The sequence below is a fragment of the Glandiceps talaboti genome, chromosome 19 (genome assembly GCF_964340395.1).
Source record: "Glandiceps talaboti chromosome 19, keGlaTala1.1, whole genome shotgun sequence".
NCBI lineage: Eukaryota > Metazoa > Hemichordata > Enteropneusta > Spengelidae > Glandiceps > Glandiceps talaboti.
The window spans coordinates 12,624,595-12,645,862 of NC_135567.1; the positions used below are offsets into that span (position 1 = coordinate 12,624,595).

Consider the following 21,268-nt stretch of genomic DNA (forward strand, 5'->3'; position numbering starts at 1 on the left):
AAGGCAATTTTTCTTTTTTAGCTTTATGCAGTGAAACAAGTGTACCAACGGGAATACCACCTACTGATGGACAATACCAAGACGGTACCGTACCAACATTTCCAATTGCATATGATAATTCAATAACTGTGGAATGTAATGCCAATTACAGAGTGGAAGGAAGTGACACATTTACATGTTCGGGTGTAAACAACTGGACTCCTGATACTGCTCCTACATGTGTTGGTAAGATGAGATAAATAAACTATTCATTATGTATGTATTTTAAATATTCCTTAAATCGGCAGACAAGGAATAATTAGAACATTTTATATATAATGCAATGAAATCAATGTCAGTTTGACGTCATGCTAAGTATTTTGCGGACTAATACAAATTCTTGCCGAATTCGAGAATTTGTAGTCCGCGAAAATTATGAGGCATGATGTCAAACTAATATTGATTTTGTGGGATTATATAAAAAAAAATGTAATTAATGTTATCACATATTAATGTTTTTAAAAATTTTTTTTTTTTAAATTTTGGATCGAATGTTATGAAAACTGCAATGGACTTATTTTTTATCTCGTTGCAATACACTGTGTTCGACGGCTGTGTAAATTACGAAGTTGCGCGCATGACCTGTTGCGAGGTCAAGCTAGGCACACATACAAACTGTGCCATGATTCTCGATCAAAGTTATCTATTGTAGCCTTGAGACGTACGTGCCATATCAAATGTCTTTTCGAAACGTAGGTAAACATTGCCTGAAATCAACTTTTAAATTAAATGCAAATAAAGGAACCTCTGCGCATAAAACTCATGCCACCCAAGGATGTATGTATTTTGAGTATTTACCTTTCAAAAGTACATTATTATTAGGATAACTTGATCGTAGCATGAGCGAAAAAAGTTCCAGTTGAACAGGGGTGATATGCTCTGAAATCAACCCCTGTTTGACGTCACACAGTAGAAGATATGCATGTATTTATGTGATAATGAAAGTTAACTTAGGTGTCATATTTATTACACAATATTGACCTATCATGCACGATCTCCGTAATTAACTTTAACAATTCAAATATAGTTCTTATACTTGTACATACTTGGTTTGATGGACAATAAAGTTAGTTACTGACTTCAAGTGTACATACCTACTTCCTACTGGACATTTCCGTGTTAAATTCCGATAAGATTGCAAAAGTAACATGCGTGTGTTTTTTTACAGCTCAGTGTGACCAAAGCAGTCTACCAACAGGAATTCCACCATCAAACGGACAATATCAAGGTGGTACAGCACCATCGTTCCCTATTGATTCTGGCACTTCATTCACTGTAGTATGTGATACCAACTATGAACTACAGGGCACTGATACATTTACATGTACAGGTCCAAATACATGGGATTTAAACGTGGCACCTACGTGTGTTGGTGGGTATATTTGTTTGCTTATTATGATTTGTATTATTATTATTATTATTATTATTATTATTATTATTATTATTATTATTATTATTATTATGGTTATTTTATATTATTTTAATTTCTTAGAAAACGCACTACACATACGTCACAGTGCGAGCGAAATGGGTTTGGGTTTGTATGGGTTTGATGCAATTGCTAACACCCATTTAATCAATATTTTGAACTAAATTGGGTAATATCTACACTTAATGCAAAATCTAGACAAAGCAATATTTCAGAAGCATATTTTGAAAAAAACTGAATTAAGGCAATTTTTCTTTTTTAGCTTTATGCAGTGAAACAAGTGTACCAACGGGAATACCACCTACTGATGGACAATACCAAGACGGTACCGTACCAACATTTCCAATTGCATATGATAATTCAATAACTGTGGAATGTAATGCCAATTACAGAGTGGAAGGAAGTGACACATTTACATGTTCGGGTGTAAACAACTGGACTCCTGATACTGCTCCTACATGTGTTGGTAAGATGAGATAAATAAACTATTCATTATGTATGTATTTTAAATATTCCTTAAATCGGCAGACAAGGAATAATTAGAACATTTTATATATAATGCAATGAAATCAATGTCAGTTTGACGTCATGCTAAGTATTTTGCGGACTAATACAAATTCTTGCCGAATTCGAGCCGGTAGGCGAGAATTTGTAGTCCGCGAAAATTATGAGGCATGATGTCAATCTAATATTGATTTTGTGGGATTATATTAAAAAAAATGTAATTAATGTTATCACATATTAATGTTTTTAAAAGTATTTTTTTTTTAAATTTTGGATCGAATGTTATGAAAACTGCAATGGACTTATTTTTTATCTCGTTGCAATACACTGTGTTCGACGGCTGTGTAAATTACGAAGTTGCGCGCATGACCTGTTGCGAGGTCACGCTAGGCACACATACAAACTGTGCCATGATTCTCGATCAAAGTTATCTATTGTAGCCTTGAGACGTACGTGCCATATCAAATGTCTTTTCGAAACGTAGGTAAACATTGCCTGAATGCAACTTTTAAATTAAATGCAAATAAAGGAACCTCTGCGCATAAAACTCATGCCACCCAAGGATGTATGTATTTTGAGTATTTACCTTTCAAAAGTACATTATTATTAGGATAACTTGATCGTAGCATGAGCGAAAAAAGTTCCAGTTGAACAGGGGTGATATGCTCTGAAATCAACCCCTGTTTGACGTCACACAGTAGAAGATATACATGTATTTATGTGATAATGAAAGTTAACTTAGGTGTCATATTTATTACACAATATTGACCTATCATGCACGATCTCCGTAATTAACTTTAACAATTCAAATATAGTTCTTATACTTGTACATACTTGGTTTGATGGACAATAAAGTTAGTTACTGACTTCAAGTGTACATACCTACTTCCTACTGGACATTTCCGTGTTAAATTCCGATAAGATTGCAAAAGTAACATGCGTGTGTTTTTTTACAGCTCAGTGTGACCAAAGCAGTCTACCAACAGGAATTCCACCATCAAACGGACAATATCAAGGTGGTACAGCACCATCGTTCCCTATTGATTCTGGCACTTCATTCACTGTAGTATGTGATACCAACTATGAACTACAGGGCACTGATACATTTACATGTACAGGTCCAAATACATGGGATTTAAACGTGGCACCTACGTGTGTTGGTGGGTATATTTGTTTGCTTATTATGATTTGTATTATTATTATTATTATTATTATTATTATTATTATTATTATTATTATTATTATTATTATGGTTATTTTATATTATTTTAATTTCTTAGAAAACGCACTACACATACGTCACAGTGCGAGCGAAATGGGTTTGGGTTTGTATGGGTTTGATGCAATTGCTAACACCCATTTAATCAATATTTTGAACTAAATTGGGTAATATCTACACTTAATGCAAAATCTAGACAAAGCAATATTTCAGAAGCATATTTTGAAAAAAACTGAATTAAGGCAATTTTTCTTTTTTAGCTTTATGCAGTGAAACAAGTGTACCAACGGGAATACCACCTACTGATGGACAATACCAAGACGGTACCGTACCAACATTTCCAATTGCATATGATAATTCAATAACTGTGGAATGTAATGCCAATTACAGAGTGGAAGGAAGTGACACATTTACATGTTCGGGTGTAAACAACTGGACTCCTGATACTGCTCCTACATGTGTTGGTAAGATGAGATAAATAAACTATTCATTATGTATGTATTTTAAATATTCCTTAAATCGGCAGACAAGGAATAATTAGAACATTTTATATATAATGCAATGAAATCAATGTCAGTTTGACGTCATGCTAAGTATTTTGCGGACTAATACAAATTCTTGCCGAATTCGAGCCGGTAGGCGAGAATTTGTAGTCCGCGAAAATTATGAGGCATGATGTCAAACTAATATTGATTTTGTGGGATTATATTAAAAAAAATGTAATTAATGTTATCACATATTAATGTTTTTAAAAGTATTTTTTTTTTAAATTTTGGATCGAATGTTATGAAAACTGCAATGGACTTATTTTTTATCTCGTTGCAATACACTGTGTTCGACGGCTGTGTAAATTACGAAGTTGCGCGCATGACCTGTTGCGAGGTCAAGCTAGGCACACATACAAACTGTGCCATGATTCTCGATCAAAGTTATCTATTGTAGCCTTGAGACGTACGTGCCATATCAAATGTCTTTTCGAAACGTAGGTAAACATTGCCTGAAATCAACTTTTAAATTAAATGCAAATAAAGGAACCTCTGCGCATAAAACTCATGCCACCCAAGGATGTATGTATTTTGAGTATTTACCTTTCAAAAGTACATTATTATTAGGATAACTTGATCGTAGCATGAGCGAAAAAAGTTCCAGTTGAACAGGGGTGATATGCTCTGAAATCAACCCCTGTTTGACGTCACACAGTAGAAGATATACATGTATTTATGTGATAATGAAAGTTAACTTAGGTGTCATATTTATTACACAATATTGACCTATCATGCACGATCTCCGTAATTAACTTAAACAATTCAAATATAGTTCTTATACTTGTACATACTTGGTTTGATGGACAATAAAGTTAGTTACTGACTTCAAGTGTACATACCTACTTCCTACTGGACATTTCCGTGTTAAATTCCGATAAGATTGCAAAAGTAACATGCGTGTGTTTTTTTACAGCTCAGTGTGACCAAAGCAGTCTACCAACAGGAATTCCACCATCAAACGGACAATATCAAGGTGGTACAGCACCATCGTTCCCTATTGATTCTGGCACTTCATTCACTGTAGTGTGTGATACCAACTATGAACTACAGGGCACTGATACATTTACATGTACAGGTCCAAATACATGGGATTTAAACGTGGCACCTACGTGTGTTGGTGGGTATATTTGTTTGCTTATTATGATTTGTATTATTATTATTATTATTATTATTATTATTATTATTATTATTATTATTATTATTATTATTATGGTTATTTTATATTATTTTAATTTCTTAGAAAACGCACTACACATACGTCACAGTGCGAGCGAAATGGGTTTGGGTTTGTATGGGTTTGATGCAATTGCTAACACCCATTTAATCAATATTTTGAACTAAATTGGGTAATATCTACACTTAATGCAAAATCTAGACAAAGCAATATTTCAGAAGCATATTTTGAAAAAAACTGAATTAAGGCAATTTTTCTTTTTTAGCTTTATGCAGTGAAACAAGTGTACCAACGGGAATACCACCTACTGATGGACAATACCAAGACGGTACCGTACCAACATTTCCAATTGCATATGATAATTCAATAACTGTGGAATGTAATGCCAATTACAGAGTGGAAGGAAGTGACACATTTACATGTTCGGGTGTAAACAACTGGACTCCTGATACTGCTCCTACATGTGTTGGTAAGATGAGATAAATAAACTATTCATTATGTATGTATTTTAAATATTCCTTAAATCGGCAGACAAGGAATAATTTGAACATTTTATATATAATGCAATGAAATCAATGTCAGTTTGACGTCATGCTAAGTATTTTTGCGGACTAATACAAATTCTTGCCGAATTCGAGCCGGTAGGCGAGAATTTGTAGTCCGTGAAAATTATGAGGCATGATGTCAAACTAATATTGATTTTGTGGGATTATATAAAAAAAAATGTAATTAATTTTATCACATATTAATGTTTTTAAAAGTATTTTTTTTTTAAATTTTGGATCGAATGTTATGAAAACTGCAATGGACTTATTTTTTTTATCTCGTTGCAATACACTGTGTTCGACGGCTGTGTAAATTACGAAGTTGCGCGCATGACCTGTTGCGAGGTCAAGCTAGGCACACATACAAACTGTGCCATGATTCTCGATCAAAGTTATCTATTGTAGCCTTGAGACGTACGTGCCATATCAAATGTCTTTTCGAAACGTAGGTAAACATTGCCTGAATGCAACTTTTAAATTAAATGCAAATAAAGGAACCTCTACGCATAAAACTCATGCCACCCAAGGATGTATGTATTTTGAGTATTTACCTTTCAAAAGTACATTATTATTAGGATAACTTGATCGTAGCATGAGCGAAAAAAGTTCCAGTTGAACAGGGGTGATATGCTGTGAAATCAACCCCTGTTTGACGTCACACAGTAGAAGATATACATGTATTTATGTGATAATGAAAGTTAACTTAGGTGTCATATTTATTACACAATATTGACCTATCATGCACGATCTCCGTAATTAACTTTAACAATTCAAATATAGTTCTTATACTTGTACATACTTGGTTTGATGGACAATAAAGTTAGTTACTGACTTCAAGTGTACATACCTACTTCCTACTGGACATTTCCGTGTTAAATTCCGATAAGATTGCAAAAGTAACATGCGTGTGTTTTTTTACAGCTCAGTGTGACCAAAGCAGTCTACCAACAGGAATTCCACCATCAAATGGACAATATCAAGGTGGTACAGCACCATCGTTCCCTATTGATTCTGGCACTTCATTCACTGTAGTATGTGATACCAACTATGAACTACAGGGCACTGATACATTTACATGTACAGGTCCAAATACATGGGATTTAAACGTGGCACCTACGTGTGTTGGTGGGTATATTTGTTTGCTTATTATGATTTGTATTATTATTATTATTATTATTATTATTATTATTATTATTATTATGGTTATTTTATATTATTTTAATTTCTTAGAAAACGCACTACACATACGTCACAGTGCGAGCGAAATGGGTTTGGGTTTGTATGGGTTTGATGCAATTGCTAACACCCATTTAATCAATATTTTGAACTAAATTGGGTAATATCTACACTTAATGCAAAATCTAGACAAAGCAATATTTCAGAAGCATATTTTGAAAAAAACTGAATTAAGGCAATTTTTCTTTTTTAGCTTTATGCAGTGAAACAAGTGTACCAACGGGAATACCACCTACTGATGGACAATACCAAGACGGTACCGTACCAACATTTCCAATTGCATATGATAATTCAATAACTGTGGAATGTAATGCCAATTACAGAGTGGAAGGAAGTGACACATTTACATGTTCGGGTGTAAACAACTGGACTCCTGATACTGCTCCTACATGTGTTGGTAAGATGAGATAAATAAACTATTCATTATGTATGTATTTTAAATATTCCTTAAATCGGCAGACAAGGAATAATTAGAACATTTTATATATAATGCAATGAAATCAATGTCAGTTTGACGTCATGCTAAGTATTTTGCGGACTAATACAAATTCTTGCCGAATTCGAGCCGGTAGGCGAGAATTTGTAGTCCGCGAAAATTATGAGGCATGATGTCAAACTAATATTGATTTTGTGGGATTATATAAAAAAAAATGTAATTAATGTTATCACATATTAATGTTTTTAAAAGTATTTTTTTTTTAAATTTTGGATCGAATGTTATGAAAACTGCAATGGACTTATTTTTTATTTCGTTGCAATACACTGTGTTCGACGGCTGTGTAAATTACGAAGTTGCGCGCATGACCTGTTGCGAGGTCAAGCTAGGCACACATACAAACTGTGCCATGATTCTCGATCAAAGTTATCTATTGTAGCCTTGAGACGTACGTGCCATATCAAATGTCTTTTCGAAACGTAGGTAAACATTGCCTGAAATCAACTTTTAAATTAAATGCAAATAAAGGAACCTCTGCGCATAAAACTCATGCCACCCAAGGATGTATGTATTTTGAGTATTTACCTTTCAAAAGTACATTATTATTAGGATAACTTGATCGTAGCATGAGCGAAAAAAGTTCCAGTTGAACAGGGGTGATATGCTCTGAAATCAACCCCTGTTTGACGTCACACAGTAGAAGATATACATGTATTTATGTGATAATGAAAGTTAACTTAGGTGTCATATTTTTTACACAATATTGACCTATCATGCACGATCTCCGTAATTAACTTTAACAATTCAAATATAGTTCTTATACTTGTACATACTTGGTTTGATGGACAATAAAGTTAGTTACTGACTTCAAGTGTACATACCTACTTCCTACTGGACATTTCCGTGTTAAATTCCGATAAGATTGCAAAAGTAACATGCGTGTGTTTTTTTACAGCTCAGTGTGACCAAAGCAGTCTACCAACAGGAATTCCACCATCAAACGGACAATATCAAGGTGGTACAGCACCATCGTTCCCTATTGATTCTGGCACTTCATTCACTGTAGTATGTGATACCAACTATGAACTACAGGGCACTGATACATTTACATGTACAGGTCCAAATACATGGGATTTAAACGTGGCACCTACGTGTGTTGGTGGGTATATTTGTTTGCTTATTATGATTTGTATTATTATTATTATTATTATTATTATTATTATTATTATTATTATTATTATTATTATGGTTATTTTATATTATTTTAATTTCTTAGAAAACGCACTACACATACGTCACAGTGCGAGCGAAATGGGTTTGGGTTTGTATGGGTTTGATGCAATTGCTAACACCCATTTAATCAATATTTTGAACTAAATTGGGTAATATCTACACTTAATGCAAAATCTAGACAAAGCAATATTTCAGAAGCATATTTTGAAAAAAACTGAATTAAGGCAATTTTTCTTTTTTAGCTTTATGCAGTGAAACAAGTGTACCAACGGGAATACCACCTACTGATGGACAATACCAAGACGGTACCGTACCAACATTTCCAATTGCATATGATAATTCAATAACTGTGGAATGTAATGCCAATTACAGAGTGGAAGGAAGTGACACATTTACATGTTCGGGTGTAAACAACTGGACTCCTGATACTGCTCCTACATGTGTTGGTAAGATGAGATAAATAAACTATTCATTATGTATGTATTTTAAATATTCCTTAAATCGGCAGACAAGGAATAATTAGAACATTTTATATATAATGCAATGAAATCAATGTCAGTTTGACGTCATGCTAAGTATTTTTGCGGACTAATACAAATTCTTGCCGAATTCGAGCCGGTAGGCGAGAATTTGTAGTCCGCGAAAATTATGAGGCATGATGTCAAACTAATATTGATTTTGTGGGATTATATAAAAAAAAATGTAATTAATTTTATCACATATTAATGTTTTTAAAAGTATTTTTTTTTTAAATTTTGGATCGAATGTTATGAAAACTGCAATGGACTTATTTTTTATCTCGTTGCAATACACTGTGTTCGACGGCTGTGTAAATTACGAAGTTGCGCGCATGACCTGTTGCGAGGTCAAGCTAGGCACACATACAAACTGTGCCATGATTCTCGATCAAAGTTATCTATTGTAGCCTTGAGACGTACGTGCCATATCAAATGTCTTTTCGAAACGTAGGTAAACATTGCCTGAATGCAACTTTTAAATTAAATGCAAATAAAGGAACCTCTGCGCATAAAACTCATGCCACCCAAGGATGTATGTATTTTGAGTATTTACCTTTCAAAAGTACATTATTATTAGGATAACTTGATCGTAGCATGAGCGAAAAAAGTTCCAGTTGAACAGGGGTGATATGCTCTGAAATCAACCCCTGTTTGACGTCACACAGTAGAAGATATACATGTATTTATGTGATAATGAAAGTTAACTTAGGTGTCATATTTATTACACAATATTGACCTATCATGCACGATCTCCGTAATTAACTTTAACAATTCAAATATAGTTCTTATACTTGTACATACTTGGTTTGATGGACAATAAAGTTAGTTACTGACTTCAAGTGTACATACCTACTTCCTACTGGACATTTCCGTGTTAAATTCCGATAAGATTGCAAAAGTAACATGCGTGTGTTTTTTTACAGCTCAGTGTGACCAAAGCAGTCTACCAACAGGAATTCCACCATCAAACGGACAATATCAAGGTGGTACAGCACCATCGTTCCCTATTGATTCTGGCACTTCATTCACTGTAGTATGTGATACCAACTATGAACTACAGGGCACTGATACATTTACATGTACAGGTCCAAATACATGGGATTTAAACGTGGCACCTACGTGTGTTGGTGGGTATATTTGTTTGCTTATTATGATTTGTATTATTATTATTATTGTTATTGTTATTATTATTATTATTATTATTATTATTATTATTATTATTATTATTATTATTATTATTATGGTTATTTTATATTATTTTAATTTCTTAGAAAACGCACTACACATACGTCACAGTGCGAGCGAAATGGGTTTGGGTTTGTATGGGTTTGATGCAATTGCTAACACCCATTTAATCAATATTTTGAACTAAATTGGGTAATATCTACACTTAATGCAAAATCTAGACAAAGCAATATTTCAGAAGCATATTTTGAAAAAAACTGAATTAAGGCAATTTTTCTTTTTTAGCTTTATGCAGTGAAACAAGTGTACCAACGGGAATACCACCTACTGATGGACAATACCAAGACGGTACCGTACCAACATTTCCAATTGCATATGATAATTCAATAACTGTGGAATGTAATGCCAATTACAGAGTGGAAGGAAGTGACACATTTACATGTTCGGGTGTAAACAACTGGACTCCTGATACTGCTCCTACATGTGTTGGTAAGATGAGATAAATAAACTATTCATTATGTATGTATTTTAAATATTCCTTAAATCGGCAGACAAGGAATAATTAGAACATTTTATATATAATGCAATGAAATCAATGTCAGTTTGACGTCATGCTAAGTATTTTTGCGGACTAATACAAATTCTTGCCGAATTCGAGCCGGTAGGCGAGAATTTGTAGTCCGCGAAAATTATGAGGCATGATGTCAAACTAATATTGATTTTGTGGGATTATATAAAAAAAAATGTAATTAATTTTATCACATATTAATGTTTTTAAAAGTATTTTTTTTTTAAATTTTGGATCGAATGTTATGAAAACTGCAATGGACTTATTTTTTATCTCGTTGCAATACACTGTGTTCGACGGCTGTGTAAATTACGAAGTTGCGCGCATGACCTGTTGCGAGGTCAAGCTAGGCACACATACAAACTTTGCCATGATTCTCGATCAAAGTTATCTATTGTAGCCTTGAGACGTACGTGCCATATCAAATGTCTTTTCGAAACGTAGGTAAACATTGCCTGAATGCAACTTTTAAATTAAATGCAAATAAAGGAACCTCTACGCATAAAACTCATGCCACCCAAGGATGTATGTATTTTGAGTATTTACCTTTCAAAAGTACATTATTATTAGGATAACTTGATCGTAGCATGAGCGAAAAAAGTTCCAGTTGAACAGGGGTGATATGCTCTGAAATCAACCCCTGTTTGACGTCACACAGTAGAAGATATACATGTATTTATGTGATAATGAAAGTTAACTTAGGTGTCATATTTATTACACAATATTGACCTATCATGCACGATCTCCGTAATTAACTTTAACAATTCAAATATAGTTCTTATACTTGTACATACTTGGTTTGATGGACAATAAAGTTAGTTACTGACTTCAAGTGTACATACCTACTTCCTACTGGACATTTCCGTGTTAAATTCCGATAAGATTGCAAAAGTAACATGCGTGTGTTTTTTTACAGCTCAGTGTGACCAAAGCAGTCTACCAACAGGAATTCCACCATCAAACGGACAATATCAAGGTGGTACAGCACCATCGTTCCCTATTGATTCTGGCACTTCATTCACTGTAGTATGTGATACCAACTATGAACTACAGGGCACTGATACATTTACATGTACAGGTCCAAATACATGGGATTTAAACGTGGCACCTACGTGTGTTGGTGGGTATATTTGTTTGCTTATTATGATTTGTATTATTATTATTATTATTATTATTATTATTATTAATATTATTATTATTATTATTATTACAAGTGGAGGGGTTTAAATAGTACATAATAATGAAAAATGTTGGGAGAACTTTAGAGGAATATCACTTATGGTTGGTGTGTATACGTAGGTGTAAAGGTTGACGTTTTTCACCCATAACTAATTGTTCAATATTTCCCATTCAAGCTTCAAGTCGTAACAATTGGGAGCTTGGTACTTGCCATGTATATGAATAAAAGTATGACAATATTATTTTATTTATGACTAAATTGGCACTAGCACTGCGGCCCAGCGAAGATCTCAATTGTCCAGTATTCCCCGAAGCATTTAAGGCACTAATATTTGATTGACAGCTACGGTATTGGTAATGATGACTCAGATTTTCACAAATCCCCTTTGGATTTTTCAGACAAATTGGTGTGCATTTGAAAAAGTTGAACATGAGCTGAGCGAAGTTTAGTTGTCATAAAATAATGTTGCAAAGTTTAGTGAAAAGAATATCAATTTAAAGTTTTTCTGATATGAAAGCAGTAGTACTGTACTGACTGTGGTGAGTGTCCGTGGAACACATATCGCTGACCTGCTGATAGCATTACATGTATTTGCTGACGGGTATTAAACTAAAATATACGGAATAACTCGAAACTCTCGATTTTATTTGCCACACAGCTTTCATGAAATTAAAGACTGATTTTTGTGAAAGCAGTTGCTAGGTCAGTCTGTATGTATTACGTGTAATTTACTTACAGAATAACGAAGTTAGAGGTATTTATGTAGATGTACATGGTAAAATGTGCTGGTTTACAGATTACAACATTATGGTTTTCTTAATGAGTGTTAACAACATAGTCAGCGATAGCACACCATTTTCCAGAAAAGAATTTAAAAAATGACAAATCTAAAACCAAGAGATTTTTTTTACAAAACCCCTTTGGTCTCTATTTATGAATTTTCAGACCGATTGGTGCGCATTTGAAAAAGTTGAACGTGAGCAAAGTTCAGTTGTCATAAAAGAACATGGCCATTGTTTTTCTATGGGAAATCTGACATAGTATTCGGAAGTAAATGTCAAATTCGCACTCAGCCTACAATCGCTTGATTTAAATTTTTTCATCTTTGCGTTACTTGCGATACAATTTTGAGAGATTTTAAGTCGTTTGAATCTCTTCTAAAATCGTATGGTTTTGATTTGATTTGATCCCAATCGAAAATGCTATGTCATTGTGCTGGCATGCCATACAGTTGACTTGACCTGTGTCTTCTGCTACTGTAAAACGTTGTAGAATATTGTTTCATTTACTACAAATTGTACTTTCATGAATAGCCGATAACATGTAATAATATATTAATCCGAATGCAAAAACGTACCTGAAGTTATGAAATGTACGGCACACATGTGGAGTTCACGTGATATAGGTCATTCCAGGCATGATGACATTGTTACACTGTGTAACATTGTATCACATTCACAAGGTGTTTACGTGTGCATCATGCACAGCGTGTGTGTACTAAAACAACGCACATAAAAGGTCACGACCTTGATGGTGACACAACTGCGAAATCATGGATAATTTATCGATATTCCCTAAAAATTGGAAGGCATGGAAGGCTACTCATCCTCAACTATATAAAGCGGCACTGTGTTCAATCGTAACGCAACTAACAGTTTCCTTGAACGCAACTTTGGATGGATATTTTGGTACACGACTGTCAATGTTGTGTCAAACAGGACCTTATTACTCAAAGACCTACGTAATCAAATGTTACATCGCTTATCCATCACGATCATGTCATATATTCAACTGAAGTTTATGTACTACGTGTGCATATATATATATGTATATATGATTTACACTGCCAAGAAAGGAAAGTTGAACTTTGTTCATAGCAAAAGGTATGTAGAGCTGATGACTTCGTTAACGTACATGGTTGTAAATGTCAGCGCAACTGAAAAGGACAAGATATGTCAAGATGGGGTTTGTTTGTACTAGTCCTACTTACATGACGGTGCACGAGTCTATATTACTGACTTGACTCTGAGGTAGGAGGGACAATTGTCAGAATCGAGTCCCGGATTACTCCGCAGGACTACGTTTGTACTTAAGGTGTATGTCAGATGTATTTCTTTACTAAAACATGGCATTTGTAATGTAAGCATATTTTATGTTTCCATGGACGCCACTCTCCAATTTTAGATAATCTGTCTTACAATGGAACACTGGTCTAAGACGCCATGTGGATCGTTTGATGTTCGTTCAAACCTTACAATCTTGCTGTGTTGAACTCAGGAGTCGGTCGGAAATAAAAACAGTTTTTTTTCTGATGTCGGAGCTGCAAATTAGGGTTGCTGCATCTCTTTGATTTTTTTTTTTTGAGAAAAATACGGCAGTCTGGTTTTCAATGGCCACATCAGTATCGAACGAACGCTAGGTCCCCATTTGATCTAGACGCATCATGTGTCGTCGCAGTACAATATACTAAGATTAATACTCACAGTGTTACAGCGAAGTGGCTGGCTAGCCTCACAAATAGCAAAGTCATCGGAAATGTGGTCGGATGTACTATCTCTGTTGATAACTATGTACTCACTTTTTTTATTTCATTTTCTATTGATTGGGTTCATTACCATCCACACAGCAGCAGTTTTGTCATCTTTCAAAACACTACCCGTGCTTACACAGTGTGCCATATATATCGTCTACGACTATTTTTGTGTCGTAAAATAAAATAATAATATCGACATTCCTGTCTCCTAAAATAAAATAAAATTTGAACATGATGAAGAGAACTATGGCTAGGCGAGTCTTACAGTGCAATTTTTTTTTTTTTTTTTTTTTTTTTTTTTTTTTTTTGGGGGATTTTTGACGTGGGAGCGTGGCATATGCACTGCACTGCTTTGTCCATATGAATGTGTGTTCGCCGAGATGTATGTAATTTTCCAGGTAGACGCAACAATGGCAAGACAAACAATCCGGACTACGCATGCATTACAAAATATTCGCAATGCCCCTTTCTGTTTTTAAGTCAACTTCGCGTAAATTTTAGCAACTTGTAAATTACTGATTATTCCTAGTCGTTCGGCAAAGTCATGTAAACAATAAAGTAGTGACCTGGTCACTGCCTATCTTGCTTGTGTATATTATATGTGTATGGCACACGTGTACCGTTGCATACACACATCTACATAAATGCAGTGCGTGATTCGCGTGATAACTATAGCTACATTGTAATACATTCTAGTGACGTCAGTTGACTTGCACGCACAAAATATAAAAGTTGCCATCTTACTTTATATCCTTGCACTTGTCAGCAAGTTTCACAACTGAGAAATTCTGGATAATAATATTGATATTCCTGTAACAATCGATGTAGTGATACTGTGATCGATCCCAACTATATTGTGTCCTTATCGTTTGAATTTGGCATGTGTCACTGGGACCCGGAAATATGTACGTACGCATCCGCACATCATGATGTTGTCAGTTGAGTTGGAGAATTTAAAAGCAGACGATATTTTGTTGGATAAAATCCAAGTACAATTTCAAACAATAACATACAGTTGGAGTCAACGATCATGTCAACTTGTACTCAAATGTGTGTGTACACTTATTTGAAGATTTTGTGATAAAAGACTGAACCAAGCTGCGTAAATGGAATTGTCAAGGACTACTGGTATATTTTAGGTATTTACAATTTATTCTGGTGATTTTAGAGTTTTAGAATTGCATAGGTTTGATACAGATAATTTCAAAACTCATGAAACCTTGTTACAACATATATTACCAACCCATACATTCAAACAGCAATGATGTTTTTTCCTAAATTTGAAATTTTTAAAGTGTTTTATGACTAATTTTTCAAAAAATCACATAATATGGTTATTTTGGTTACCATGGCAACTGATGTTCATTAAATGACCACTTTTTTGAATTCAGCATGACAAACTACCCATGGTAGTGGGGTCAATGTGCAAATAAAAAGATATTTATCCGATTTATAATGTTATTTGTGAGATGTATGTGTATGCAATGAAAACATAATTTTCATGCCTACCTTATGTTTCCATGGAAACAGCCATCCAATTTTATACAATTTATGTTACACCTGGTAGCACTAACTCATACATGTCTAATAAAAGGACATTTTTTCACTGTATTATCTTTTTTTTCAATGTTTTATGTCAATTTTTGGAAAAATGATTAACATGTTATGGTGATTTTGGTTACCATGGCAACAGATGTTCATAAAATGACCCCCTTTTTGAACTCAGCATACAAAACTACCCCAGGTAGGGTGGTTAATATTAGAGTAAACCCGATTATTACTATTATTATTATTATCATGTACTATTATTTAATTATTATTATTATTATTTTATATTATTTTAATTTCTTAGAAAACGCACTACACATACGTCACAGTGCGAGCGAAATGGGTTTGGGTTTGTATGGGTTTGATGCAATTGCTAACACCCATTTAATCAATATTTTGAACTAAATTGGGTAATATCTACACTTAATGCAAAATCTAGACAAAGCAATATTTCAGAAGCATATTTTGAAAAAAACTGAATTAAGGCAATTTTTCTTTTTTAGCTTTATGCAGTGAAACAAGTGTACCAACGGGAATACCACCTACTGATGGACAATACCAAGACGGTACCGTACCAACATTTCCAATTGCATATGATAATTCAATAACTGTGGAATGTAATGCCAATTACAGAGTGGAAGGAAGTGACACATTTACATGTTCGGGTGTAAACAACTGGACTCCTGATACTGCTCCTACATGTGTTGGTAAGATGAGATAAATAAACTATTCATTATGTATGTATTTTAAATATTCCTTAAATCGGCAGACAAGGAATAATTAGAACATTTTATATATAATGCAATGAAATCAATATCAGTTTGACGTCATGCTAAGTATTTTTGCGGACTAATACAAATTCTTGCCGAATTCGAGCCGGTAGGCGAGAATTTGTAGTCCGCGAAAATTATGAGGCATGATGTCAAACTAATATTGATTTTGTGGGATTATATATAAAGAAATGTAATTAATTTTATCACATATTAATGTTTTTAAAAGTTTTTTTTTTAAATTTCGGATCGAATGTTATGAAAACTGCAATGGACTTATTTTTTATCTCGTTGCAATACACTGTTTTCGACGGCTGTGTAAATTACGAAGTTGTGCGCATGACCTGTTGCGAAGTCAAGCTAGGCACACATACAAACTGTGCCATGATTCTCGATCAAAGTTATATATTGTAGCCTTGAGACGTACGTGCCATATCAAATGTCTTTTCGAAACGTAGGTAAACATTGCCTGAATGCAACTTTGAAATTAAATACAAATAAAGGAACCTCTACGCATAAAACTCATGCCACCCAAGGATGTATGTATTTTGAGTATTTACGTTTCAAAAGTACATTATTATTAGGATAACTTGATCGTAGCATGAGTGAAAAAAGTTCCAGTTGAACAGGGGTGATATGCTGTGAAATCAACCCCTGTTTGACGTCACACAGTAGAAGATATACATGTATTTATGTGATAATGAAAGTTAACTTAGGTGTCATATTTATTACACAATATTGACCTATCATGCACGATCTCCGTAATTAACTTAAACAATTCAAATATAGTTCTTATACTTGTACATACTTGGTTTGATGGGCAATAAAGTTAGTTACTGACTTCAAGTGTACATACCTACTTCCTACTGGACATTTCCGTGTTAAATTCCGATAAGATTGCAAAAGTAACATGCGTGTGTTTTTTTACAGCTCAGTGTGACCAAAGCAGTCGACCAACAGGAATTCCACCATCAAACGGACAATATCAAGGTGGTACAGTACCATCGTTCCCTGTTGATTCTGGCACTTCATTCACCGTAGTATGTGATACCAACTATCAATTAGTGGGCACTGGTACATTTACATGTACAGCTGTAAACATGTGGGATTCAACCACGGCACCTATGTGTACTGGTAGGTACATCTTTCTCTTTGTTATACATTGTTAATGTACCTCTTTATTTCCTGTGATACTCTTGCTGATAGAACATTTGTGGATTGAAAGTGTAGTGATGAAAACCAAACAGTCATGTCAAGGTCCGTTTAATTCTATTCTTGTAATAATTAAAACACATAATAAACTATACTGACTAGCAACCATTTATACAGTGTGAAAATATAAATATATGTGCATAAATATTACAGCTTTACTCGTGAGCGTACAAGGTCTAACAGGAAATATGAATGTTTAGTAGCAATAATACTGGAATGTTTATTAGCAATAAGACATTTGTAATTCATACCTTTTCACGGCAGCTCATCATTAAATCACTCAATCCCTTTCACAATTCCAAATGTAAACTAATTGCTGGCTAAAACTCTTTCCTTTTGATTAAAATTTGCGCTCAAAGATGTTAAACACTATGACCAAACATACTGTATTCCAAATGTATATCATGTTTTGATAACATACATCTTGTACGAGACACTGTAACATACAGCAATGAGAAATGTAGTGAACAGTTTGCGCCAGGTATTTGTCAATTTATAAACAAACGCTCAAGTTCCGGTTAATTTCCAGTGCCTTGAAAATCTGCTATAATTCGTCACTAGCTTAAAAAAGCTAACTTAAACCAAAATGTTCTGAACAATTATCGCCCGGTATCAAATTGTCTCTTTCTTTCTAAGCTCATAGAGCATATTGATATACAATACATATCTATGTGATCATAATATTTCCGCTTACCGAGTGCATTTCAGCACAGAAATTGCTCTCCTTAGAGTTCAAAATGATATGGATTTATTGCACTCTCTCGATTCACGGAAAGATGTCATTTTGATTTTACTCGATCTTCCTGCTGCCTTCGATATGAGTGACAATGACACTTTGTCAGGTAGATTGCGTTATAGGTTTGGCATTACAGGAGAAGCTTTATAATTGTTTAGTTCTTATTTGAGAGTGCATACCCAATATGTGTGTTGGGTCTGTCATGTCGATGGCAAAGTCTATCGATAGTGTTGTCCCCCAGGGGTCAGTCCTCGGTTCTATTCTGTTCGGTCTTTATATAGCACCTCTGGAGGACAATATAATCAGGGATGGTTAAACTTGCGTGATGTATGCTGATAATTCTGAACTGTATCTCACTTGTGAGGGTGATCGGGTTCCTATTACCATGATTGAATTATTTGCTGATGAGCTCAGGGGATCTAGATGCGAGACAATATGCTTTGTCCGATGAGAAAACAGAGATTGTGTATTTCTCTTCGAAATGTGGCGGTGTAGGTCCGGTCCCTCGCTGATTGGTTAGGTCAATATACATCCGTCTGACATTGTTCGAAATATTGACGTTTCCATGGATTCAGCTGCTACCATGTCATATCATGTTGTGAAAGTCTTTGCTACCTACTTTGCGCTTTGGAAGATTGGTAAATTTCGCAGCATACTGTATCAACCATGTACCACAAAACTTGATTATGTCTTCATAACATCTCGATTAGATTACTGTAATAGTTTACTATATGGTCTTCCTTTATTTGGATTGTAATTGTTATTCAAATGCATTAACATGTTTTTGCTCCAGGTGTGTTGATCCGATCACAACCTAGTCAGTGGTTTATAAGTGTATAGTGCTGGGTGGAGCTCCACCTTGCCGTTTTTCTTTCACGACGTTAAGGTGGATGAGAGCTCCTCACGGTAAAATATGTAACAGATCGACGAACGGACACCAAGACCCCGTCGGAGAATCTTGTGAGTTCATAAAATGTTCAGAGGCGACAGGCGAGGTCTTGGAGTTCCCGACAACGATGACAAGGGCATGTTATTTACAGCCGTTAGTGAACTGGCTAGACGGGTTGAACACCTGAATGCAGTGGTCACCGACCTGACAAGATTCGGGTCCGTATGCAAACCTGTTTAATAGGAAACGAAAACAAATAGAGATGTGCCGATATTGGGTATATCTCCTATCGAACAGGCTACTTCCTTATTTCAGGAAGCACCGTTTTCAAGATCAACAGGAATGCAGGGGGGCAAGACTTTCCATACCAAAAACAATTACTAGAGCAGCAAAAAGTGATCAGTTTATAGCTATACTTAACCGACCTCATGTAGATTCTAATAAATCAAGAATCAAGAACGCACAGACAATGACGCAGTACTGGTAAATGATGACCTCGTCATACGATCCGTCCGAGAAGACAAAAACGAACCAGAGACAATTTCGTCGACTGGTTATCTGTGTGGAATATTTATGAAAGTATCTGGTTACTGAGAACACAAGATCCAACAATGAACTTTTAACATATAGACAGTTGATACAAGATTGTAATAATAAATACTCTTGGTATGCTGTATATAATTATGATGATAAGTTTCGTTACAAACTTGTTAATAATACCCAAATATATAATGATGTAGACCTTTATGTCACTACTTTCGATTCCTGTTCAGTAAGATCCAGTAGCAGGAGATTCTTTAGATGTGGTAGTTTGACCATATAGTGGAAGTTTATCCCTTTCAGCCGGAGAACACGATGTCGTCAGAGAAACCGGAAAGGGAAACATTTGCGAAATGCGAAAAGTGGTTCCATCAAGTAAAAGAAGGATGTTATTTTTGTACCAGTCAGGCAAATGTAGATTTGATAAATGCAAACGGCCACACGTGTGCAACAGGTGTAGCGGTCAAAACTTGCCTACACATGCGAATGTAACAACTAAATCCCCTTTCAGCGTCACCGAGTGGGAAAAAAGTCTTGTTTCGCAAATGGATGGAACTATTGTCAACAGATTGACTCATAATATTACAATTGGTGTTGATATAGGCTTCAAAGGACACAGAAGTACTAGAATTCGCAATAATTGGCCTTCAACTCAACCAGTGATACATCAAAAAAATAAATCAAGTACGGGCCTAGTACGTAAATTATTCTTCATATGCGCGAAATATAACTCCAAGTGCTCAGCCAGACACTTTCCCATAGTAAAAAACGTAATTATTGCTGATGTCTTATCTCGCTCCAAATTCACTGTTAAGATCATTCCTCTAGTGTGGTAACACCAGTTCAATGAATCAACCTCCCTCTCAAAATCCGTCTCTTGCCAACTTTAGCAATATTTAAATCTCAACTCAAGACTTTTGAAATAGCCTTTTATTAACATGCATTTCTCTATTCGCTGGGAGTTTTTTTTTATGTTTTATTATAATTGAATGTTTGCTGTGCGTGTATTGTCAGTGTATATCCTACTGTGTCCAGTAGTAAATTCAACAAAATCTTCATTTCATCAACTTGACACCGAATACCCTAATCATCGTTCGTGGTCCAACGCTTTTTAATATGTATAACTACGTTTCCGGTACAGAAAGAGTTGCTACTCAAGGTTGTCTGTAATGTTTTCATGTTGATGATTCGTCTTTATACACGTGTTGTGCTAGGGATAAGGCCACTGG

General features: G+C 34.8%; 1 protein-coding gene across 1 annotated transcript in view; it reads left to right on the plus strand.

Annotated features, from left to right (window-relative positions):
- LOC144450001 (sushi, von Willebrand factor type A, EGF and pentraxin domain-containing protein 1-like) overlaps window positions 1-21,268 on the plus strand; it is a 38,954-nt gene that overhangs the window by 12,356 nt on the left and 5,330 nt on the right. The window contains exons 15-30 of the mRNA XM_078140567.1: window positions 22-225; window positions 1,208-1,411; window positions 1,731-1,934; window positions 2,929-3,132; window positions 3,452-3,655; window positions 4,650-4,853; window positions 5,176-5,379; window positions 6,377-6,580; window positions 6,885-7,088; window positions 8,083-8,286; window positions 8,603-8,806; window positions 9,802-10,005; window positions 10,349-10,552; window positions 11,548-11,751; window positions 16,396-16,599; window positions 17,593-17,796. Coding sequence (XP_077996693.1) covers window positions 22-225; window positions 1,208-1,411; window positions 1,731-1,934; window positions 2,929-3,132; window positions 3,452-3,655; window positions 4,650-4,853; window positions 5,176-5,379; window positions 6,377-6,580; window positions 6,885-7,088; window positions 8,083-8,286; window positions 8,603-8,806; window positions 9,802-10,005; window positions 10,349-10,552; window positions 11,548-11,751; window positions 16,396-16,599; window positions 17,593-17,796 — 3,264 coding nt within the window. The remainder of the gene's footprint in view (window positions 1-21; window positions 226-1,207; window positions 1,412-1,730; window positions 1,935-2,928; window positions 3,133-3,451; window positions 3,656-4,649; window positions 4,854-5,175; window positions 5,380-6,376; window positions 6,581-6,884; window positions 7,089-8,082; window positions 8,287-8,602; window positions 8,807-9,801; window positions 10,006-10,348; window positions 10,553-11,547; window positions 11,752-16,395; window positions 16,600-17,592; window positions 17,797-21,268) is intronic.